Source organism: Mixophyes fleayi, chromosome 5, assembly GCF_038048845.1.
Source record: "Mixophyes fleayi isolate aMixFle1 chromosome 5, aMixFle1.hap1, whole genome shotgun sequence".
NCBI lineage: Eukaryota > Metazoa > Chordata > Amphibia > Anura > Limnodynastidae > Mixophyes > Mixophyes fleayi.
The window spans coordinates 54,925,121-54,951,423 of record NC_134406.1 but is presented as its reverse complement, the minus strand read 5'-3'; the positions used below and the strand labels follow the sequence as shown (position 1 = coordinate 54,951,423).

At 38.0% G+C, this 26,303-nt stretch overlaps 1 protein-coding gene and 1 non-coding gene across 2 annotated transcripts in view; both read left to right on the top strand.

Annotated features, from left to right (window-relative positions):
• HDAC9 (histone deacetylase 9) overlaps positions 1-26,303 on the top strand; it is a 397,896-nt gene that overhangs the window by 58,105 nt on the left and 313,488 nt on the right. The window contains 1 exon segment of the mRNA XM_075212212.1: positions 20,560-20,598. Within this exon segment, the coding sequence (XP_075068313.1) occupies positions 20,560-20,598 (39 nt within the window).
• LOC142159732 (U4atac minor spliceosomal RNA) lies at positions 15,916-16,042 on the top strand. Its single transcript, XR_012692990.1, has one exon. It is a non-coding gene; the product is annotated as a U4atac minor spliceosomal RNA (small nuclear RNA).

Genomic DNA, 26,303 nt, shown 5'->3' with positions numbered 1-26,303 from the left:
ATGAAAGAGAGGGAGGGAGGGGAAAAGTGAGTACAGGCAGGTAACTATGGCCCAAGAGGGTGGGCACGGATGACAGGTTGAGAGTCACTGAGGGGAGCGGAGAGAAGCGAGAGGAGACAGAGGGCAGAGGGACTGAGAGGAGGTGAGCTGAGTAGCTGGAGAGCGCAGTTAAAAGTGATGGAAACAGAAGGTAGGAGAGCCCTGCTCAAAGGAGCGAACAATCTAAAGGGGATAACAACTTATAATGGGCCAAAGAGAATAATATATAATGCCCCTTTAGTATTACAAGTAAAAGTATGTAGCAGGGAGATAAGGTCCATGATGCTCCAGGACCAGGTGACTTTTATTCACTGGTCAGCGTCCCTTGAAATAATAAGAAAAATCCCCCTTAACTTACCTTTTAATCGGCTTGTTCTCCTGTCCTCTTCTCTTCTTTTCTCCAATTCTGTGCTGCTGATTGTCCTTCTCGCGTGGGTGACTCCTCTGTGCTGCGCTCCGCAATGGATGTTGGGCGTGATGACATCACGCCCGACATTCACTGCGAGCACCACACGGAGGAGGAGACAAGGGAGGGAGCCGGAGTACCAGCTGACGTGACCGCAAGGTAAGTATTTTCTTTTCTTTTTTTTGCAGGATTTTTCTTTCCATTAACAGTGCTGCCCCCTTGCCACAACCAAAACTCCTTCTGGGCCACATTTACAGGCATCGTGGGCTGCATGCTGATCTAGAGCATGCCCTACTTCAAATATAAATCTGCCATCACATTTTAAATTCCTCCCCCCTCCAATGCATGGTTTTGCCTTACTTTCTTACATTTGTTTAACTTTCCTTAATGAATAAGGCCCATCGATAGTAAACGGCTCTGTAGCTAAGAATGGACCAGCTACATTGCTGACTTATTATTATTTATAACAATAGGGAAATTTTGGGAAGGAAAAATCCCCAGAGGATCTCCAATAGTGGGTATGAAAGACAGATAAGTGAATAAGAGGTGTTATGTAGACAGTAGGATAATTAAATAATAACATAACAATAAATCATAATATAAAAAGAAACAGTAACAAAAATTATTGATAAAAGTAGTTCTAAAAATACATGCAGAAATATGAATGCAAACAGTTTTCTACAGCAGAAATAAGCACAGGAAATGCTGAATTACACTCGCATAATTATTTTTGACAAAATCTTTGCCCTGTAGGAATTGGACAATTCCTACAGGGCAAATGCAGGATTTCTAGAGGATGGGTGTTGGACCCCAGGGGCCTGATTCATTGGCACACATACTGAGCCTGATTCACTAAGGAAAGTAAACTAAACTAATTTGCACCTCTTGCATTGTAACATGGTGGACCTGATTCATTAAGGAAAGTAAGGCAAAAAATTTATTTTCTCCTGGACAAAACCATGTTACAATGCTAGGGGTGCAAATTAATTTATTATTTTGCACATAAGTTAAATACTGGCTGTTTTTTCATGTAACACACAAATACTTGATAGCTTTATTTTTACACTGAAATTTAAAATTGATCTAGGACATGCCCTACCTCAAATATAAATTTGTCCCTGCATTTTAAATTTACCTCCTCCTCCAATGCAACATGGTTTTGCCAAAGTGCAAAGTTACTCATTTTTTTTGCTTTCCTTAATGATCTGGCCCACTGAGTGCAATAGGTGTTTGCCTTAAAACACACGTAAAGCAGGTGTATGTGCATCCGAATTCAACAACGAGCGGATGTGAAGATACGTGTGGTGATGAATATGGGTGTAGGTCTACTCTGCTCTGCTAGACAAGACACTGCAGGAAAAAAAAACTATTCAGCTAATGTCACCTGTTAATGTTATAGAGATTCATGACAAAACATTAAAAAAAAAGGGGGGGGGGGTTTATATTATTTTGTCCATGAAATATATTTATTAGAATGTTATGAATGTTTACTCTACATAAAATACATCTTTACAGTTGCTCTTGATTGCAAACACATGTAACAGAATGCATACACAGCCGTCATCAATAGTAATCGGCACTTACACTAGCCCTGTAGCTGGAGCAAATGATACGGCTGAAATACAAGTACTTGAGAGATGCCCAGAGCTTGAATAGGACGCTGCTGCATGTACTGGAGATTGCCATGCCCTTACTGTACTTTGACTATGGGCAAATGCCCTGTTCCCTCCCAGAAGTCCACTACAGAACCTATAACAAAAGGGTCTGTAACAGGTAATAATCGATAAGATCAGTAGAGGCATATATTTATTTCAAGTCATGGCATCAACTGGCAGGACAAAACTGGATGGAATTATTGATTGTAGACTTGGGGGTAAATATATCAGGCTGCGAGTTTGAGAAAGTGGAGGTGTTGCAAATAGCAACCAATCAGATTCTAGCTGTCATTTTGTAGAATGTACTAAATAAATGATAACTAGAATCTGATTGGTTGCTGTAGGCAACATCTTCAACCTGCAGCTTGATAAATTTACCCCCTGTTCTCCATTGTGGTTACACACTACAACATGATTGCATGCTGCTTACACTTAGAGTGAATGGAAACCTCCTGACTGAAGCAGCCAATGTGACAGTTGACGGGGAGACACTACAGTAGCAGACATTCCTGGAGGAAGAGACAGACAAATGATTGGATGTAAGCTTCAAATGCTTATGTCATCTGGTAGTGCTAAACAATGTGAGTAGTAGACTGATCTACTTGCAGATTTTTTAATTTGATAGCCAAACGCCTTTTCAATACATTTAATCATCTTCTCAATCCTCCCACCCCGAACCCTCCATCTACTATCAGTGCTCAGGATCTTGCTTCCTACTTCAAGGACAAGATTGACAAGATCAGACTAGAAATGGTATCCTCTTCCTCAACAAGCCATCAGCTCATTTCCTTCCCACTACCCTCTGACACCCTTTCTTCATTTGACCCCACAAATGAAGAGGAAATTTCTACGCTCTTCTTATCTTCCTACTCTACCTCCTGTCCTCTTGATCCTATTCCCTCGCAAATTGGTAGATCCCTGTCTTCTGTGCTCATTTCACCTCTAACTCAAATCTGTAATCTCTCACTCTCTACTGGCATCTTTCCATCACTATACAAGCATGCAGTGATTACTCCTATTCTAAAAAAACAAAACTCCGACCCAAACTCTCTCTCAATTTACCGTCCCATCTCTCAGCTCCCTTGCCCCTCCAAGCTTCTAGAGAGACTTGCCTACACTCGCCTCACACGCTTTCTTTCCGCAAACAACCTGTTGGATCCTCTTCAGTCTGGCTTTCGTTCTCAACACTCCACAGAGACTGCGCTGACCAAGGTTGTTAATGATCTGATCACTGCTAAGACTGAACGCCATTACTCTCTCCTAATTCTCCTTGATCTCTCGGCTGCATTTGACACCGTTGACCACTCTCTTCTCATACAAACACTGCAATCCCTAGGTCTTCAAGACACAGTTCTATCCTGGTTCTCATCTTACCTCTCTAATCGCTCTTTCACTGTTAATTTCTCTGGAGCCACCTCTGCTCCGCTTCCCCTATCAGTTGGAGTACCACAAGGCTCGGTGCTAGGTCCTCTGCTGTTCTCTATCTATACCGCTTCTCTTGGAAATCTAATAAGTTCCTTTGGCTTTCAGTATCATCTCTATGCGGATGATACCCAAATCTATCTATCCTCTCCTGATATCTCGACATCTGTGTTGTCCCGTGTAACTGACTGTCTTTCTGCCATTTCATCTTGGATGGCCTCTCGTCAACTCAAACTTAATCTTTCTAAAACAGAGTTAATAATATTCCCACCCGCCAACAAGAGCATACCTGACATTTCTATCTCTGTTGATAACATGACCATAAATCCCACCCCACAAGCTCGCTGCCTAGGTGTAATCCTTGATTCACGCCTATCCTTTGTTCCCCACATTGACTCTATATCTAAATCATGTTACATACATCTAAAGAACATTTCCAGAATCCGCACATATCTCACACAAGACACTGCTAAAACCTTAATTCATGCACTAATCATCTCCCGCATTGACTATTGCAATTCCCTCCTTACTGGTCTTCCCAAAAACAGACTCAAACCCCTAAAATCTATTTTACATGCTTCGGCAAGACTGATTTTCCTTGCAAATAGCTATTCCTCTGTTGAATCACTCTGTATGTCTCTACACTGGCTGCCTGTCTTCTACCGAATCCAATATAAAATACTTTTACTAACCTACAAGGCCATCAACAAAGCTGCACCAACATACATCTCCTCTCTTGTCTCAAAATATCTCCCAACTCGGCAACTCCGTTCTGCAAAAGATCTGCGTCTCTCATCCACCCTCATTACATCCTCCCATTCCCGGTTACAGGACTTTTTTCGGGCTGCACCCACTCTATGGAACTCTCTCCCTCGCACAATAAGACTCTCCTCTGTTCTACAAACTTTCAAGCGTTCTCTGAAAACCTACCTATTCAGACAAGCTTATAATATTCCTCAACCACCATCTTAACCTCACTACCTTTAGCCTGTTACACAATTTCACACAAGACAACTACCCCCGGAATAACATTGTTGTGTGACAGGATCATTTAGCTTATGAGTCACCCTACCTTTGCAGTCTGGCTGGGCCAAGATGCAAAATGTATACTTAACCTCATGTGTCAATCTCCCATTGTCCCATAGATTGTAAGCTTGCGAGCAGGGCCTTCTCACCTCTTTGTCTGTTTTACCCAGTTTGTTTATTAGTTTATTACGTTTGTCCCCAATTGTAAAGCGCTACGGAATATGTTGGCGCTATATAAATAAATGATGATGATGATGATGATGATTTGGGGGTTTCTGGGCCACATTAACCCCCCCTCAAGTGTGTGCCTGATCTAAGCCCCCAACCTAAATAAAACAGGTCTGCTGGCATGCTAATGATTTTTTACAACACAAACAAAGTCCTGGCGCTGATAGATGGATAGAGAAAAATATATATCTAAGGTAACAAGTACCAAATATAGTGACCAACTGCTAAAAAGAGTCTGTGAGCTCTTAAAACTAAACAGCAGAAAAAATAGAAATTTAGCGCTGGTGATTAATATTCAATAATGGATGAGTTCACGGAGTATAAAAAATGTATACTATTTATGAAAAATACAATCAACATATAAAAAATCAGAAATCTCACAAATAAAAATGTATGTATGTAAAATGGATATCATACAATACATGGACCATCAGAACTGCAAAACATTGATGCCACAAAAGAAACATCTAGAAATCCATAATGGTTATAGTCTCTATCTTGAATCTGCAGCTTGACAATAATAGTGTATGTTAGGATAACTCGATCCTTCCCATGAATGAATATCTAATTGTAGCGTTCATCCATCTAAACAAACATGGGTATGGGTCAAGAATATAATGTGTACATCGAATAATCGCAACCAATATGGTAAGCTTATAGATTTTCAAAGAGCAGGTAATCAGATACCACATTTAAGTTATTTGGCGATCACACGCTGACAGATATCGTAGCATAGTATTGTTATCCCTGTAAAACAGCATTCCAATGTATTGCTAGAATAATAAGAGCGGTGGGGAAAGTACCACTGTGAAGATACCGGGTTTTCTGGCCCAATTCTACCCACTTCACTCTGGCTGGCCAACCACCGTTTCTGTACTTCGGTGGCGTTCACTTGTACAGTTATTTATTCCCAGTGGCGCATTTTCTCAGAGACGGACAATAAATTTCATGGTCTGAAAAATTAGGCCGGTGCCTTGTAATCCCCCTCCCCTCCCAGATTGTTTTAAAAAGCAAAACTTATTTATTGGCAAATGCAACATCACCAAATAGGAAAGGAGTGAATAACTTATACAGCATCAGTACAAACCTCCAGGCAATAAAGTTTGCAAACATTATTGATACAGGTGTGTGTAATTGCAAATAGCGCAAATCACTTCTCATCCATCCGTAACGATCCTCGTCCCCCTTCTGAGGACCTGATGAATGAAAGACAATTGGACAGATTCCATTCCTGTAGCTACTTAATCTGCATTGTTTACTGCACAGAGTACTCACAAATTTCCAAATTGGGGCCAGGACCACCAATAAATTTGGCCAGAAATCTAAGGAGAGGGCAAAAGAGAGGCATACGGATTATTTATCTTGATGTGGATATTTAAAATGTTTTTTTTTTGGTCCAAAGTTTTTCAGGAAAGACATTTCAATGATTCAGGCCATCAATGCTATAGTCTGCTTACTCCTGGGTTTTGTGTTGGAAACCCATTAGCAGAGTGTTGCTATAAATGTGACACTTTTCAACTGCATATATAGGAATACATGACTCATGTAAACTTACATTGCTTGATGTATAAAAAGTTAATTTCCTATTACTAACCAGCTATGTAATATATATTGAGACATATCGAAAAGTACTCATTGCAATAATATCTTACAAGTTCCAAACAAATGTCTCTGCAACAAATCATTCAGAAAGAGCAGGACTGAAGGAAGAGCACAGCTGCTTCTAAATACACATTGAATTGCGAGTCCAGGTGTACATGTCTCATCCTAATTGCTAAGCGTGGAGTACACATCTCAACTCTAAATGTCCACACCCTCCCCTTTGCTAGGATACTATGGTTGAATGACAGGCATACATTTTACACACAGGTGTAGAAAAGATCCGTAAGTGATGTGAGCTCATCTACACGTGCTCTGTTAACCAATCAAAGAGCAGAGTACTGAATTGTGTTTGATGTGGAGAAATTCTGCGGTCGACGCCTTTTGCCAGTCGGGAGCTAAGAATACTGTCCGAGGGCATGGATAGCATGCCCTCTGGTCGGTACGTCAGTAACAAAATAAAGTTGCAGGCGTACCAGAGGGTGCGCTGCCACATCTGGTGGAGGTTTAAATGCCGGCGTTCTGTCATCCAGTTGCAACGTCGCAGGAGTGGCCTACGCTGGTGCCAGCCCCAACTTTTAGTGGAGCTCATGGAGAAGATTGTAAGATGTGAGTTCACTATTAATCATATAAAATACTGTATGATGCAACATTTACTTTCCTTAATGCTTGAGGCCTAAACTCCAGACCAATAAGTCATGTTTGGGATTTATGACCCCAGTGCTGGGAGGCAGAAGTGCTACCCACTAAGGCAATGTGCTGACATTACCTTAAATATGAAAGTGGCAGATGTGTTATGTTGCAAAAAGAGATGAATACCATCTTTGTAAACAATGCTCACACTCACAGTTGGCCTAAGATGATTTTTATTTGAGACAGTGGTGGAGCCTCAGGCGGAGCAGCAAGAGGAGGAGGAGGTGGAGGCAGTGGTGGAGCCTCAGGAGAAAGAGGAAGAAGAGGTGGAGGCAGTGGTGGAGGCAGAGGAGGAGGAAGTCACGGGGGTGGTGGTGGAGGCAGAGGGGGAGGTTGCGGAGGCAGTGCAGGAAGACTAGGTGGCGGAGGTCAGCCAAGAGGCGGTGGCCTTGGTAGATCTTAAGTATTGACATTAAAGCCTTTACGCTATTTATTCAAATTTAGATGTCCATTGTTCTGGTAATAAATCCCTGTTTTCACCCATGGTCAATTAAATTCGATATACTTATAAATGTCACAGGTTTCCATCATGATGGGCCTACTAAGTCTTTTTGGAAAATACTTCCCCCCCCCCTTTCCCTGGCCACAACAGAAATGTGTAGATATATAAATCTGCTACCAAAAGCCTACGGCTTCTTGCTCCAAATGTATTATGCATCCCATTAGACATTGCTGTAATTTTAAAGTTAGGAAATAGCACACATCTCTGCTAACCCCTATGTGTTTTTAACATTCAGTAGGCATGTATTCATTTTTTTTTTTTCTTTTTCAGCTCCCAAATACACCTCTATCATGCCGCGACAGCCGCCTTTGGTGGCGGAGATATCTGGCCGCATCAGGCGGTACTCTGGCAAGATTGCCAGGTACCCAAAAAATAATAAGCAGGAGCTAAAATTATTAGATGACCTGTATGGTTGACTTTCCCCCCCCCCAAAAAAATAACATGTGTTTTTTTTCCAAAATGTTGATATTAATATATTCTATTCAAGCACAATCATTGGTGTGGGTGTCTTTATTAATTTATTTCAATTGCACAACATGTGGGTATTAGGACAATAAAGAATGGAGATTTCATTAATAACATTTAAGGTACTATTTAATACTAGCCCTTGCAAAAGCAAAACAAACGCTGGTATGGTCAAAGTTCCTCGTGTTCCTTTCATTAATGAATAAGGGCCACAAGCTGCACACAGACGCTAAGGCCATGCTTGGTATTCGAACTCCTGACGCCAGTGTTGGGAGCCAGAAGTGCTAACCACTAAGATACCTGTGCAGATCTTAACTGCCATATATTTGTGGGTAATAAGGAAGAGTACTATTGTGTAGCTCTTACATCTGTTGCACACATTCTGTATTGTTGTGCTTCTCGCTCTTGTCTATAGAATGTATTTATTATCCCCAACTGAATGTTGCCTTAGTGGTTAGCCAATCCACCTTCCAAGAATGGAGTCATGAGTTCGATTCATGACACGATTCATGACCTTTATCTGTGTGGAGGTTATGGAAGAATGCGCTATGCATTTTTTAACGTTAATGATATAAATTTGTATAATATACTAATATTTATTGTAATATGTATGTTTAGTTATGCTAGCAAATTACTCAGAGATGATTTTGCATCCACATTCTTACTACAAATCTAAACTCATTATATGAACTTCATGTGGGTGTATTAATTTAGCAGATTAAACTGCAAAATCATTTGTCCCAGGCTATATAAACATGTAAATTACAACGAATAAAAAAGTAACAACAGTACTACATAATACACTCCGATTGTGTTTTTACAATTGAAAACAAACCGTTCGCACCTCCCACACTAACCGTTACATCACACTCTCTTATCTTTCATTAAGCTGCGGATATTAAGAAACAAATCTTAAGATGGACTAACTGCTTAAGATCCGTTGCATCTTATATTCCGTTGTGTAAAGGACTGAAGGTGGGCGTGTTTTTCTTATCTCCCCGTTTGTTCTTAAAATACGCACAACAGATCTGTCCGCCAATGAATCAGGCCCATAGAGATTTCAGATAGCTGATAGGAAGTGGGCAGAGTGAGTCAGTGTTGGGATTACAGGAATCTGAGCATTTTGCAAGCAGAATTTTTTCAAAATTTTGCGGTTATTTTGAACCATCATTGACCTAATCATGACTAACAAACTTTCTGTTGCTTCAAACAACCCTAGAATACATATTTTATTCTCTTTAGTATGGTGAGGATAATTTTGAGAGCTACTACTAAAGTATTAGAAGCAGTCTTGTAGTAAGAGAGTGATAACAGTATTATTGACAGAAATGTCAGGTGGAAAAATAGTAGTCGAGACTCTAAACACCAATTCGGATTTTGGAGATGTTAGGTTTAAGGTAGAGGCATCAGTATGCACTCTGTAGAGTCCTGTGTACAACATTATGCTAATTTTCTTAGCACATTTTGAGTATCCATGCAATTCAAAAGACATGGAAATGTAAGTGGGCAAATGATGCGTCTTTACATCCAACTCTAAACAGGCCAATAATCACCAATACTTACTGTGGGAAGGACATCTTATTTCAATGACAAAACAAATGTACAGTTTTAGTAAACATAAGTGGATCAACCCATACAAAGCCAAAACAGTTTTATTCATTTCATAAAAGCCTTACTTCAACACTATTCGTCTGAATAGTGACAGCAATTCCTGTCTTGAATGACAAGTTGTAAAACAGGCTGCACACTGGAGAGAGATGAGGAGAGTTACAAGGGAGGGAAGCTCCTGCATTCATGTTATCTGGGCACCCCTTAACCATTGGCGCCCTAGGCGACTGCCCAAGTACTCCTATTTGTATCATCATCTCTAAATGTATTTGTAAGAAGACCTAAGAAAACTCTGCTATGAACACGTTGCTATAACCATGTCATGTGTGGAATAAACTGAACATTTCATTATACAATCAAGTCCATAAATATTGGGACATCGACACAATTCTCATATTTTGGGCTCTATACACCACCACAATTGAAATCAAACTAACAAGATGTGCTTTTAATTTTAGGGAATTTACATCCAAATCAGGTGAACAGTGTAGGAATTACAACGGTTTCTATATGTGCCTCACACTTTTTAAGGGACCAAAATTAATGGGACAAACTAAACAATCCTACATCAAACTTTCACTTTTTAATACTTTGTTGCAAATCCTTTGCAGTCAATTACAGCCTGAAGTCTGGAAGGCATAGACATCACCAGACACTGGGTTTCATCCCTGGTGATGCTCTGCCAGACCTCTACTGCAAATGTCTTCAGTACCTGCTTGTTCTTGGGGCATTTTCCTTTCAGTTTTGTCTTCATCAAGTGAAATGCATGCTCAATCGGATTCAGGCAGGTGATTGACTTGGCCATTGCATAACATTCCACTTGTTAGTCTTAAAAAATGATTAGGTTGCTTTTGCAGTATGCTTCGGGTCATTGTCCATCTGCACTGTGAAGCGCCGTCCAATGAGTTCTGAAGCATTTGACTGAATATGAGCAGATAATATTGCCCGAAACACTTCAGAATTCATCCTGCTGCTTTTGTCAGCAGTCACATCATCAATAAATACAAGGTAACCAGTTCCATTGGCAGCCATACATGCCCACGCGATGACACTACCACCACCATGCTTCACTGATGAGGTGGTATCTTTTGGATCATGAGCAGTTCCTTTGCTTCTCCATACTCTTCTCTTCCCATCACTCTGGTACAAGTTGATCTTTGTCTCATCTGTCCATAGGACGTTGTTCCAGAACTGTAATGGCTTTTTTAGATGTTGTTTGCCAAACTTTAATATGGTCTTCCTGTTTTTGTGGCTCACAAATGGTTTACATCTTGTGGTGAACCCTCTGTATTCACTCTTGTGAAGTCTTCTCTTGATTGTTGACTTTGACACATATACACCTACCTCCTGGAGAGTGTTCTTGATTTGGCCAACTGTTGTAAACAGGTTTTTCTTTACCAGGGAAAAAATTCTTCTGTCATCCACCACAGTTGTTTTCCGTGGTCTTCCGGGTCTTTTGGTGTTGCTGAGCTCTCTGGTGCGTTCTTTCTTTTTAAGAATGTTCCAAACAGTTGATTTGGCCACACCTAATGTTTTTGCTATCTCTCTGATGGGTTTGTTTTAATTATTCAGCCTAATGATGGCTTGCTTCACTGATAGTGACACCTCTTTGGATCTCATATTGAGAGTCGACAGCAACAGATTCCAAATGCAAATGTCACACCTAGAATCAATTCCAGACCTTTTACCTGCTAAATTGATGGTGAAATAACGAGGGAATAGCCCACACATGTCCATGAAATAGGTTTTGAGTCGATTGTCCCATTACTTTTGGTCCCTTAAAAAGTGTGAGGCACATATAGAAACCGTTGTAATTCCTACACCGTTCACCTGATTTGGATGTAAATACCCTCAAATTAAAGCTGAAAGTCTGTAGTTAAAGCACACCTTGTTAGTATCATTTCAAATCCATTGGGGTGTTGTATAGAGCCCAAAATATGAGAATTGTGTGGATGTCCCAATATTTATGGACTTGACTGTACATACTATTAAATATTACACCCTTAGGAAGAATTAGATGGCAGTCTGTAATTTGTTATTTAATAACTTCATATCCAACTTCTCCTCTGACAACTTAGGTAAGGATGAACCCTGATAAACAATTTATTGACGTACAAATGCAATGTGGAATAGAGTGCAGTGATATTTTTTAAATGTAATTTAGTATATTTTAGGTGTGGTGCTCCAAATAACAAAACGACCCGTTATCCAGAAAACAATAGCAATCATTCCAGATAAGAGATGCCATATTGCCGTGGCATTAACCAGAGGTTATAAAGTACAACAAAGTAACATGTTTTGTTAAATATAGCTTTTGGACTCTTTCACATATAATATTTGTTAAATAGATCCTGTTGGAAAAGTTCAGGAATAAAATTACAGTGAGATCTGTAAATGAGGTGAGAATTGATTTTTTCCCCCATTTATCAAACATTAAACAAAATAGTTTTTTCCATTTAACACTTACGCTATAAACCTACAATGCACTGTCAGATTATTTGCATAATTTTCTTTTAATATTCAGACTTAAGGCTACTGCAGCAATTGTAAACATCTGTCTGTGTGTTATGCATACATTTTTGCCAAAGACATTTAAAAACTTTGAAAACATAAACATTTAGGCGATGTTCAATGACTGGCGATAAATAAGAAAATTTTATTTTCCTCTTCTGCTATTGTGCAATACTTTGCATTGGCTACTTCTACCTTTCAGAAAAAAAAATTAACTTAGAGAAGTCAACCAAGATTCTGCCATTATCCTACATGTGTAATTTATTACTAGGTATTCTTACATTAAAACATTAATCCCAGATTCTGCTAGCTACCTATGCTCAGGTGCATCTGTTGGACTTTAGAGCTGCCCCTCTTCTTTGGAACTCACTGCCTTAATCAATAACATATGCCTCCAGTTTCTCAACTTTTAAGAGGTCACTAAAAACTCATCTTTTTAAATTATCCTGACTCATCTTAATTCTCAATCCTCACAAGTACCTTTTCCAACCATCATACTTTCAACCAGCCTGCCGCTCACACTACCCATATCATGAAGGACATTCCAAAATCTGTGCTCATACATGAACATGAAAGCTTAATGTCAACTTCCAGTTCCAACTCTCTGCACAATTTTATTTCAACAATAAATTTTTCCAGTGGTGGAACAAGTAAAACAGGTAATAGAATGATCATGCCATTTATTAGAGGTTACTAGATTGTAATATTTCAAAATTATATATAGATTGATGGTGAAAGCAACATAAAATAGCTTTGCAGTTTTTAGATATTATGCAAATAATGTGACTATATGCAGAAAAACATTCTGAGCATTGTTTAAGGGTGGAACCGTATTGCTAGCTCACACTAACTTAAAAGAGAGGTGTGGTTTTTGCGCTTATGGTGAATTATCTGATGATGTAAACATCACTTCTTTGGGTTGAGTTATTGGTAAGTAGCACCACAATACACTACACAATTACTTTTTCAATCAAATTAGTGTGTAGTGTGCGTGCAATTTTTTAAATCTTGTTTTCAGAGTGTGTAATGACAAGAGTTATTCTAGTTGTTAAGTGATTTAAGAGACTTTGTTTACAGTTAACAAATTACTTTTTGAGCTTTTGATTACAATTATGTGTAGAATTGTGTGTGAACTGTGGGATTGAAAGCCATCCCCAGCATACATTGGGTCACCACATCATTCTCTGATCAGAAGGCCATTTGCTTGAGATGCCATGTGTTCCCGATGCCATAGGAGCCAGTGCTGTGAAAAAGCAAAGAGTAGGGCACATAGTACATCCAATAAGGATTCAGACAACACTTCCTTTTTTTCCCTTTGTCCTGACCTTTGACTGTTTTGCATAACATTAATGTCCTGGAGTCAGCCAAAGGCCAGACCTTAATTCCTTCAAGCTGTAAGAAAATAAATTCATGAAAATACCATGAGGCTTGGTACTGCCTACGGGAGAATAATAATAAGACACAATTGATAATTGCTACAGCTCAGTAGTGGCTACTTTGAACACATATCCTGAAGGTTCTATTGAGGAAAATGCATTTGAAATTGTAGAGTCCCATCTTTTGCACCCAATATAATTAACTTCAATACTTCTTTTCCCATAAGCTGCTGATGACTCCTCATTAACATGACAAGTTGCAAATGGTTCCTATAACTATCCTACCTTCTATGCAACCTAAAAGGAAGCATATGTCTTATCAATGTTTAGGCCACATGTCCTAGTTTTGCCAAGTTAAAATGATAGAAGCTTTATGCATAAGGAAATGGTAAGGGAGGGTGTTTATTAAAATGTGCCATATCCTTTAAACTCCTGCACAAATAACCAGCATCTGACCTTATGGAACCTCCCCCTCCTGCCTCGTGCATTTTCTCTGGCAGATCTTTGTGAGATATGAATCCTAAAATAGATTAGAATTGGTTATCTGGAAGCTCTTAAATACAGATGTTGAATAATGATTCTGCTGGACTAGAACATTGCCTCTTACTTAATGCAGCTAATCTGAGCTCACAAAGACACATAAAGACACACACACAAACACACACCCATTTGGATACAAAACCCTACTTCCAACTGGAAATAATTATCACTTACAAATAGTTATTCACAAATAATATGAAACAATAATTCAGTTTCCCATTTACAGTTTCCTCAATGCCCATCAGAATAATCCCTGATGATGAAATCCTGGTTTGTTTTCTACAATTATTTGCTTAACCCTTTATTGGTGACAGCCGTGTCCCTGAGACTTGCTCTGTTTGTGTGGTCAGCAGTCTCAGTACTCATTCTGGTGTTGACTAGGTGTAACACTCTAGCAGCACTGAAGAAGAGGAGGAATCTGACTCAAGGGTCTCAATTAAGAGTAAGCATCCAAAACCACGTTACTAGTAGTGATGTCTAAACTAAATCTCCCAGTGAGTGGTAAGTGTAAACCCTGCAGTCTTCTGTGATGATGCCTCTGAGAATCTACATCTATTATTAATGCCCAGCACAGTTACTAAAATCCCTGTGCACATGCCCAGAACCATAATTTGCACCAGTGAACGCAATAACATGCAATTCATCTTCAAGCGCAAAGGGCACTTACAACAGGCTACAATTTTATGGGTGGAATGGGGAGGGTAAGGGGTGTATACATGTTCTCAATATACAGTAAGGTCATGACAAGCTTGACTGCACGCAGTAGTGCCCGATTCAAGCTTTGGGCATCTGAAAGGTATGTGTTTTTATGGCGTATCACTTGCACCAGCTACATTGCAGGTGTAAGTGCCGATTGACAGTGATGACAGATGTGTATGCCTGCTAGAACATGTGTTTGCAATCAGGAGCAACCATAATAATGTATTCTATGTACAGTAGACATTAATACCATCCTGATACTGTATTTTATAGAGGGGAAAAAAAAAAAAAAAAAAAAATAAAAAAAAAAATATATATATATATATATATATATATATATATATATATATATATATAATGTTTTATTCTTAATGACTATATTACTAATAGGTTACAATAACTAAATACTTATTTTTTTCTGTGCAGTCTCTGGGATTTTATATTACATATAAGTATTGGTTGTATCCTGTGGAGTTTTGTGTCTATTGAAGCAGAGCGCACCTAGATTCGTATTCAACAAGAGACATTTTTCAGACCTGCTGCTTGTTGAATACATACATGTTTTAACAAATCAGGCACTGTAACTTTAAGAGAAAGGTGAACAAAAAAAAGTGAGCAGAGGCACTTCTTAGTAAAGTTACAAGCTCTCAGCTGATATGTTTATCCAGTGCCTCTGGGCTATTTGGCCTTGGGTAATAAGTGAGTGAGACCACCAGGGTAGCAATTAATAGACATCTCTGTTTTAAATTGAGAGGGTGCTGTAGGAGACAGAAGACAATTGAATTAAAGAATCTGATGCACAGTACATTTTCAGTGAACAGTGTATACAGTATATAATTCAAGATTTCTCACACCAGGCCCTTAGTAGCTTCTAGCAGTGAGAAATAGATAAATATACCTGTTTGATCCCATTATTAGTAAGTGATTATTACAACTGTAATCTTTTTAACATTATTAGAAATAATTTGTGATCATGAAAGCAACATCAAATAGTTTTGCAGGTTTTTTTAGAGTATGCAAATTATGTTTCAGTTTGCAGAAAAGCATTCTGGGTATTGTTTAAGAATTGAATGCTATTGTCTACTCACCCTAAATGAAATGAGAAGTCTGTTTTGGGGGCTTATGGTCAATCAGTTTTTCAAAATAACCGTCCTTTTCTTGGGGTTGAGCTATTGATCAATGAATGTCTAGTGAGGTCAATACTGCTAACACCACAGAACAACACAAAGCATCACTAGTGTACAAACATTTTTTAGGTGCAATTTTTGGAACCTTCTTTTTTTGATTGTTAAAGAAAAGAGTTATTATATTGTTTGATTTGTAACTATTTATTTACAAATAACAGTTTATATGAAAACAATAAGATACATCTACATATGTTGTTTGAATGACTGTGTGCTTTTCCAGACTACACTTTCTATAAGGAACAGTCTAATTCTTGTATTTTTTTTAATAACAAATGGTGATTTTCACCAACAATACCTTTCTCTAATTTAACTAGATATGAGGACAGAGCTCTCTTGTTTACAAAACAGTAAAACAACATACTAATGGTGGACATCACAGTGTTACTCTGAACACAAGGACCTACTGGTTGTCTAAAAATGGGATTTAAAAAAGATTGTACAGTATTCTCTAATTGCAAAATAATTACTTAGGTATGGTTCATCACTGGGATCATTTTCTCTTACTAGCCTAAATCTATGTTTGTTTTGCTTAATAATCCTATAAAAGAATGTAAGTGCCCATAAGCCCCAGCTTATGGGAACTTTTTATTCTTTATTTATTGAACATCAGCACTTGTGCACAACCTAGCACTTTTTTTGCATGGATTTTGTTTTGTGTGATTTCCATTTGCTCGTTTTGGGTTTGGGTTTGACCCTCAGGGGAACCCCTCTCCCACAGTTATCTGAGACTCTCTCCTTTGGGGGAGAGTTGAGGAGCCAGCTTTCCCTGGGGAAAACTTTGACTGACCTTGTGGTAAAGGGGACTGCTTGAGCTTTATGGCAGAGGCAGTCCTGAAGATCTTTGGTTCCAGGGGTTGGGGCTGTAAAGGAGTGTCTGAAGATCTTTATACTACCAAGAGGCCTTTTTGCTTTGGGTGATAGGGAGCAACGGGACGTTTCCTTTTTGGGAAGGGTCTAAAGGCCAAGCCCCCAGCACTGTTTTTTCAGCACTGGGTGATTTGGAGTACTGCACCTCTGGCTTCAATAAAAAAAAGAATATAATTGTGGAGGTAATGCCATCCCATTCTCATTAAGGTGTTTATGTTTTATTTTTTAGAGATATAGAATTGTGCGCATATTGTGTGGTTACAGTCTTTGTGTTCTGGCCGGAATTATATGCTTGACATACACAATAAATGTTTTACTATTTTCCATCTACTATTTCATATTACCATTTGTTCTGCCTGGGAATTCTATCTGTGTTGTATAATTATTGTATAGGATGTGAGGTTTCCTATTTCCTGTGGCAGGATTCATACACTCTACATTGAAGGGAAGCACAGGTCAGGTCTTTTGTCTATATTAATGTTTTATCATGAATGACTATATTATTAACAGGTGACAATAACTGAATACTTTTTTTTTTCTGTGCATTCTTTTCGGACTTTATTTTTCACATAAGTATTGGACACAAAGTATTGTGTCTATCAAAGCATAGCACACCTAGACCCGTATTCAACAAGAGGAGTTTCTTCATATCCGCTTCTAGTTAAATATGGACATGCATATGTATGAATTACTTGCGTTTTTAAAAAACCGGAATGTACGTGTGTTTTGTGTACCTTAATGAGTCAGGCCCTATAACTTTAAATAGAAGGTGAATGGAGGCACATCACCAGGGTAGCAATTAATAGACGTCTCTGTTTTAACTTATGAGGGTGCTGTTGAAGACAGAAGACAATTGAATTAAAGAATCTGATGCACAAATATTTTCAATGAACAGTGTATATTTCAAGGCTTCTCACACCAGGCCCTCAGTAACTTCTAACAGTGCAAAAATAAATAAAAATACCTGTTTATCCCATTATTAGTAAGGGGTTATTACAACTGTAATATTTCAACATTATTAGAAATAGTTTGTGACAATGAAAGCAACATCAAATAGTTTTGCAGGTTTTTTAGAGTATGCACATTATGTTTCTGTTTGCAGAAAAGCATTCTGGGCATTGTTTAAGAGTTGAACACTATTGTCCACTCACACTAACTGTAAAGAGAAGTCTGTTTTGGGCACTTATGGTCAATCAGTTTGCAGAATACAACACCTTTACTTAATTCTGAGCTATTGATCAATGAAAGTTTGGTGAAAGCAGTACTGTTAGCACCATAAAACAATATAAAGTATTGCTAGTGTGTAAATATCATCTTAGTGCAATTTTTGGATGATGTTATTTAAAAGTTTAAGAAAAGGTTTATCATATTGTTACATCTGGGGCAATTTGTTTGTAATTATGAAGCTGACTTATCAAAGAGCATGCAAATTATGGTTCTGATTGGAGAAAAGAATTCTGGGTATTGTTTAAGAATTGAATGTTACTGTCCACTCATCCTAACTGTAAAGAGAAGTCTGTTTTGGGTGCTTATGATCAATGAGTTTCCAGAGTAACCATCTTTTTCTTGGGGTTGGATAATAAATGTCTAGTACAGTTAGTATTTTTAACCACACAAAGAATCACTACTGTGTACACCTTAACTAGATACAATTTTTGGAATCTTGTAGTTTTCAAAGTTAAAGATGTAGCATATTGCTCCTGCTATAGCCATGCTGTAGTTTACAATTATGAGGCTGATTTATCAAAGAGCAAAAATTCTTATGGCAATATGGCTTTTTCTCTTGTGCATCATACACAAATGGGTTATTGCTTGCGCTAGTATTTCCATGCTTTTGCATGGTAAAGCCTATTTAAGAAGTATTATTGATCGCCGCCTCTCCTCCACTCTGATCACGTCTTCCCACTCCAGAATCCAAGACTTCTCCCGCGCTGCCCCCCTTCACTGGAACGACCTCCCTCGCTCCATCCGTCTCTCACCCAATCTGTGCTCCTTCAAGCGGGCACTTAAAACTCACCTGTTCCTCAAGGCCTACCAACCATCCACTTAGCCTCTCATCTCTTCTGTTTCTCCCCTGGCCCCTTTTTTCTCTCCCCTTTGCTTCACTGGCTCCCTTCTGTGCCTGATTTGTTTACCCTCCCTTAGGATGTAAGCTCGTATGAGCAGGGCCCCCCTTCCTTTCTGTCTCCATACCTGTTCTTCTGCTCCATCTCTACTGTATTTGCCTGCCTGGAGTTTCTGGAGTACTGGTACTCTGTGTTTATTGTTCTGTACTGTTTTATCCTGTATAGTCTACTGTTCGTACTGTGTACGGCGCTGCGGAAACCTTGTGGCGCCTAACAAATAAACGATAATAATAATAATATTGCAATACCTGTTCCATGATTGTTAACTCAGGGTGAATGTGAAAATATTTCAATAAAGCCTTTTTTATGAATAAATGTTTTTTTAAAAAAATTATTATATATTTTCAACTTTTTTTAAAAATATATTTTCTGGAACTGAAAAACCCCAAGTCTGGATATTCAGTCTCAGATGTATCTTCAGGGATTGGCCAGCAACGTCTTAAATGAACTCTTACCAGTCCAGGCTACAATGTCTGTGACAGCTGAGAGTGCAATATTTGTTTTGGTAAAGTGTGGCAACAAGGCTAGGGTGAGACCCTATCTACCTGAAATTGGTCAAAGATCCCCTGTAACAGGGAGTCTCCTATGCTCTAGAGAACAGGTGGACAATAAGGTTACTACCCATTATTGCCACAAAAACTTTAAAAAACGTGCATAGTAATTAAGTGCTAGTGGTCAATAAATAGTGCCTACTTAAGCCACTGCTTTTCTGATAGATAATTAAACATTTTCTAAGCCATTGAAGACTCCTCTTATGGGGGATCTTTGACCGTTGTCGGGGAGATAGGAACTCACCCTAGCCTTGTGGCTAGGTAGACCTAAAGACCGTGCTTACTAAGGAACCCTATATCTCAAGGTTTCGGGAAGGATTTAATGAAGAAATCCCTTAAAGCTCCATTGGTTGAGGACAACAAGGTCCTTTCACTGTTAGAGGTAGCCCGAAGACCCATGACCCCATGTGTACTGATTCAAAAAGCACTGGGTAAATGGAGCACATTAGTCAACTTAAAGAAAAAAGATTTTGTAATGAGGCTAGTATGCTAATACCACAAAACAATACAAAAGCTTCCTAGTGTGTAACATTAGGTAGATGCAATTGTATAACCTTGTTTCCTGAGAGTGTATTGAAAGAATATAAGCAAGTTATGTCTATAGCTGTATATTTGTAATTATTTAAAAAGACTGTATGTAGGATTAGCTAATCAGCCATGTACTTCTGGATAAATACGGTACTTACCCGATCCTGAGGGACAGTTTTGATAAGCTTCGGACACCCTTTTCCCTAGCACAAGTTTTATTCCAAGCTTACCCATAAATCTGGCTCACACCCTTAAACTATCCTGAGTAATAACAGAAAACATTTTTGCTCTCATGAAAACTTGGATACATTTGCAAGTTTCCCCCTGTGTAAAAAAAAGAATATAATTCCCTATGTACATGTGGTATATTAATCTACAAGGGTATCAAGCTCTCGTTCAATGTGTTTGTCACCCTCCAATTTGTCAGACATAATTAAAACTCTGTATTAATACTACCTACAGTATGATGTAATCTACATTTTAGTGATTTATCTGTCTATTAACATTGCGTTCATTTTTATCTGTCTGCAGGGAAAGTACTGGTGCATATGTTCCTGGAAGAAGACATAAGTGAGTATTAGGATGCAATCATTTAAATTGCTTTGCCCCATTGTTATACAAAGACCTACTGTACAATATGTCTGTGCCAGTTGTGCTATTCTGCATTAAGCCAGCTGGAAGCTCTTTCATTGTTATTTTCATGAGGGAAACTGATGTGAGAGTACATCAAGAATAAAGTTTAAGTAGTTTTCATAGCATGAATTAATTAAATCATAGCTTGCTTCCTCTCTAGCATCCCATTCAATTTTAATTATAATACAATTATGATATATGGACCTAATTAAAAATAGTTTAGTATCAGCATAATGTAGTTCAGTACAAACTGTTTTATAAAACAATAGAGTACTGAAAGATATTAAATTGTTTTGCGATATTTCACATAGAGGGCAACTAATATTTATATTATTTACAATACGCTGTTCCATATTGAATATATTTTATTTATATATTTATTTTTTATCATTATAAAAGAGAAGTGTAATATCTGTTTTCAGTTTTATATTTTGTTATGTATTTTTCTTGACTTGTTATTGTATAACATTGTATTTCTATATTATATACATTGTTTTGTTTACATTTAGCCTGTGTCAAACTGGATTCATTGGTTCATTTGTCTGATTTCCCTTAATGGAGGCATATAAATGTAACTTTGTGGTATCTTACCCATATTGCAGTAGATGCTGCTTCTATTTTCAGTTCTGGGCAAGTTTTGAAACAGGATATTAATATGTCAGTAAAGAAATGGTAGACATCAGTAAATTTTTATAACATTGTCAGCAAAAATAATCAAGCATTGACCACAGCTTACAATTTAAAGGTTTTTAATAATAATGTATTATTATATGTTATTTTACGTGGAGTGGAGACCAGTTTTATGTCTTTCAAATAATGTATTTTTTTTTATCTTCTACCAATAAAGAGTATAGGATATAGCTATGTGACTGCAGAGAGGGCATTATAATTAGGAACGTGTTTGGTATTGTGATATTGGGAGCTTGATGGCAATGCTCAGTGCACCTTGTATATATAATATAGTGGCAATCTTTCTTAAAATATATTTTTGCCATAATAAACAACATGCCTGAACAAATACTGTCAACATTAAGGGGTCTATTTATGAAAACATTGATTGTCCTTTTATTCTCTTAACTATTTAATGCACCTTATACAACTCATTTCCATATTTAAGAAACATCAAATTCCTTTCAGTAATGCAAATCGTAAAAATCCTCAGCTAAATTCTGTGTTATCCGACTTTTGACTTCCACAGTACAGTAGTCAGTTTCGGCAGCAGAGGTCAATGGCTTAGAGCCTTTTAAAAAAAGGTAAAAAAAAATGGGCGAAGGAAAACTAAAATTTGTTAAGTTTACAGGAAAACAAAATAACAAAACAATTGAAAAATGTATCAAATGTAGAAAACCAATGGATGACATATATGGTTTGGTGATAATTGCAGCATAGTAGTGAGTAATCAGCCTGTGCACTATGTGTTTGTTTGTTTTTAAAATTTTAAGAAAATTGTAATATTTAATGTGCACTGTGGAAAAATAAATACTGTGTACATTGGACTCAATTGTTCCCTCATATGCCTCCATATAGCCTCACATGCCCCACATACTTTATATATCACCAGCTAGCCAATACGACGACATAGTTTCACAAGCCATCAGTAGTCAATAACCCAACATTGCCAGCATATAGCCAATATGCCCTATATAGTCAGTATGCTAGTATAGGTTTGCAAGCCATTAGACGTAAGTGTACCAATATAGGCTTATATGAGGACAAATCAGACTGTTTAGGGCCATATGAGGCTACATGATATAACCTTATTGCTTCTATACTTCAGGTTATTATAGTAGGAAAATAAGTGGGAAAAGCAGAAACAAACTATTCTGACACTGCTAACAGGAGTCAGACTAGCAGGTGTGTTTATTTGTTATGCTTGATGTCTTGTAACATATGAACATTGATAATACAGGGTGGTCCATAGGTTTGGAAACACCCTTTTAAAAATTAGTGCTGCATCCAAGATGGCTGACTTCAAGATGGCTGCCCTACTGGCCACACCCCCTAAAAAGTTGTTCACCACACCCAAATCATATGTGTAGTCACTGGATTAATATTTCTTTACTCATTTCCATTTTAAAAGGTTGTATCCACACTTATGCACTACCCTGTATTATTGAGAATGACTAGGATATATTAAACTGAATGAATTACAAGCTCATTAGCCAAAACCCTGTGTACAATGTAATACTACTTTATTATTGGTAAACTGGCTTTTAATGCTGCTTAGAGTTCCCTGGAGCATGGACTCTTTGTCACACAGAGAATATTATAACATGATTCTACCTGCAAGGGCTTACTTACAATCTAATAATTTATCCTTACTTAGCAAATGCTAGGTAAGGTCTGACTTTAATAAGAATTGTAGAGATGACTGAGCAAAACAGGATATTTTAATGTAAATTCCTGATTCATCAGCTTATGTGCCTCTTATGAACTCACACAGCTAGTTTCTCTTTCTGCAGAGCTGCCTCAGCTCTGCTGTCCCCAAAATAGCCGACTGCTGGATTATGAACTACTGCTTCAGCAAGAAAACAAATGTTAAAGGTTGTTTTTGTCTTGTGACACTGGAAATAAAACACACTAATAATCTTTCTTTTCATAATAACCTTATACTGTCATTAAACTCTCAATCGGGGTATACCATACCATCAGTGGGCCCTATACTAAATTTTAATGTGTGTGTGTTTGGGTGGGGGGGGGGGGGCTTCAATTTCAGCCCATCCACCATACCCCACATAGGGCATCAATGTGCAAGCTCAGCAGCAGATGGACCAGCATTAGCGTGTTCCCCTCCCCTCAGGATCCCATAGCCACCACACCTAGTGCAATGGTGGTTGTGATGAAATGGGTTTGATAACCTTTTAACCAGCCTGTCCCTCGTTTCTCACATAATGGGGATTATAGCAAGTACTTTTTATAGCCCTTGCTTTTGTTCCCCAGCGCAACAGAGTACAACTGCAGTGTCTAATTACATGTGGATAAGGAGACACTGTAACTCATTGTAAATATGTATATTGTTTATTGTATATTGTTGATGTGGCAGTGAGGTTGTTATTCATTGTCCTTAAAGTGAATCCAGGTGGGTTATGGGTAGGGATCAGGTTGCAAATTACTGGTGATGAGGGAGGCTAATTAGTATCCATTGTTCTCACAAGACTACTCCAGGTGTTTGGTCTACAATCTGGCAGGGAAGTTTCTGTGGAAGTACAGCTCATCTCCTCTCCAGGAGAAAGCACTGTGGAAATTTGACCCTAGATATAAGAAGTCACTCCGGGGGTGGAGTTATTGTTCATTCTGGGAATTGATGGCTGGAAGCTGCAGGGTGGCTGGTGGCTCTACCAGTGAAATACATTGACAGATTCATGGGTCGTCAAGTCTGGACAGTCAGGTGACTGTAACTGCTTAAGCTAGTGGGGTAAGGGACAGATAATGGGGTGAACCTGCCTGGCATTTTTTACTGTGTGTACGTAATATTCTAGTGATTGTTTTTGTTACAATAAATATACTCTTGTACTAACTGCATTTGCCTGAGTGACTAATAAGGACCTTAGAAGGTACTGGGTAGGCTTCCCTGGCTTAGGAAGGCACCTGTGATTGGCCAACCAGAGTGAAGTGGTTAGAATTGGCCCAGAAACCCCGATATCTTCACAGTGGTACTTTCCCCACCGCTCTATTCTAGCAATACATTGTAATGCTGTTTTACAGGGATAACAATGCTATGCTTCCGCTGCTGTAAGGATGATGTCACACAGGGCTAATTTTAATCCTTGTTTTCACCACTGTCCCTGTCGCGCACAGTAGCACCATACAAATCAATAATAATAATAATAATCCATGTCTTCCCTTTTTCATTACTGCCTATGTAGAACTGCAAAATGTGTATGTTATAAAACCCAGAATCTACAGAGTTTATAGTGGGAGATATTAAACACAACATTTCTTTAACTATAGAATGCTGGAGTTTTAAAAACCTATATGACATCTGCCTTAGGGGTAATATCACTGGGGTGATTAGAAAATCCCTTACTCTTATTGAGACTTGGGTGTAAATCTGTCAAACTGTGGGTTTGAAAAAGTGGAAATGTTGCCTATAGCAGCCAATAAGATTCTATCTGTCATTTTGTAGAATGTGCTAAATAAATAACTAGAATCTAATTGGTTGCTATAGGCAAAATCTCCACTTTTTCAAACCCGCAGCTTGATAAATTTACCCCTTGGAAACAGTGTTTAATACACCAACTGCTCCAACATGAATACTTCACCCACTGCAAATGATCTTACTTTCACTTCATTTACTATTTATAGTTCCCTGCACAGAATTAATTTATATTTACACCCCTATTTATCAATTAATTAATTGAGCAGAGGTAATTGCAATAGTAAATTTAGTAAGAAGCTTGGAAGCAAAGAAAGCCATTGTTTTAACCTTTCATGTGACAATACTATTGTAACAAGTAGAATACGAATGAAGAAGGTTTTACTTGGACAAATGACACAATCAGACACTTATTATGATTATATGAGTAGTTAGTGCTAATATGGCATATTTACATAGACTAGACTATCACTGATAGTTGGTCTAAATAAGCTGTGTTGCACACTGTATACTGTGTGTAATAATACATGTATTGCCACCTTGGTCTGGTCAGGTGCATACAGTTACTGCAGCAGGTTGTAATTAAACAGGCTAAAAAGTTTTAAATGACACACATGACTGTACAATTTACATTAGTGATTAGATGTTCCCAATATGTTGATTAGAAATGTCCACATTAATCTGTGCATCAAAATTAGTATTAAAAAAAGCCCTGTATGTAGGTTTCTCAGATCTATAAATATGAACACAGGCATTACACATGCTGTATGATTCCATTGTAATCAGTGGTGGAAGTGGGGTGTATACAGCGGTATGTCATACTAGCCACTTCTCCTATTACTTTCATTGTAAAACTAACAAATTCCATTCACTTATATTACCATTACATTTTCCATACCACCATTTCTAAACTTCCACATCGACCACTCTTTGCAATTAGTCCACATGCATATTAAAAACACCTCCAGCATCTATGTTAAGTGACTACAGTGAAGTCATCTGGCTACTTACATGTTCAAATTTGCATATCTGGCAATAATGCTGTTTTTTGGGGGAGTTTTTTACAGCCGCTTATCATTGCGATAAAGAATCCCTAATTGCCAAAATTTACTTTTACCAAAGCAAATATTGCAGAATTGCAGACTCCGCTTTTACAGGCATTGTAGTCTGGAGTGGTACGTTCATGTAAGACTTTGCTGTACAGTTTCTGAAGATATATATGGCACTGAAAGCCCAGACTTGGGTTTTTAGTTTAAAAAAAAAAAAGTTAAAAATATATAACAAATATTACCCAAAAATATGTAAAATCCTGTATACGTTAAAAAAATGCTTCTTGGACATTTTTTGTTTACCTTGAGTTAGTAATAATGGGTGAGGCATTGCTACAATACTTCCGAAATAGGTTTTCCCATGCAAATGCATGGTGATGCTATTATAGATAATGACCCATTGTTTTACAGAACACAGGGAAAAAAGTCATATTGCTATAAAGATTTTTGCTCTTTGATAAGTCAGCCTTATAATTGTAAACAAATAGCCACAAATA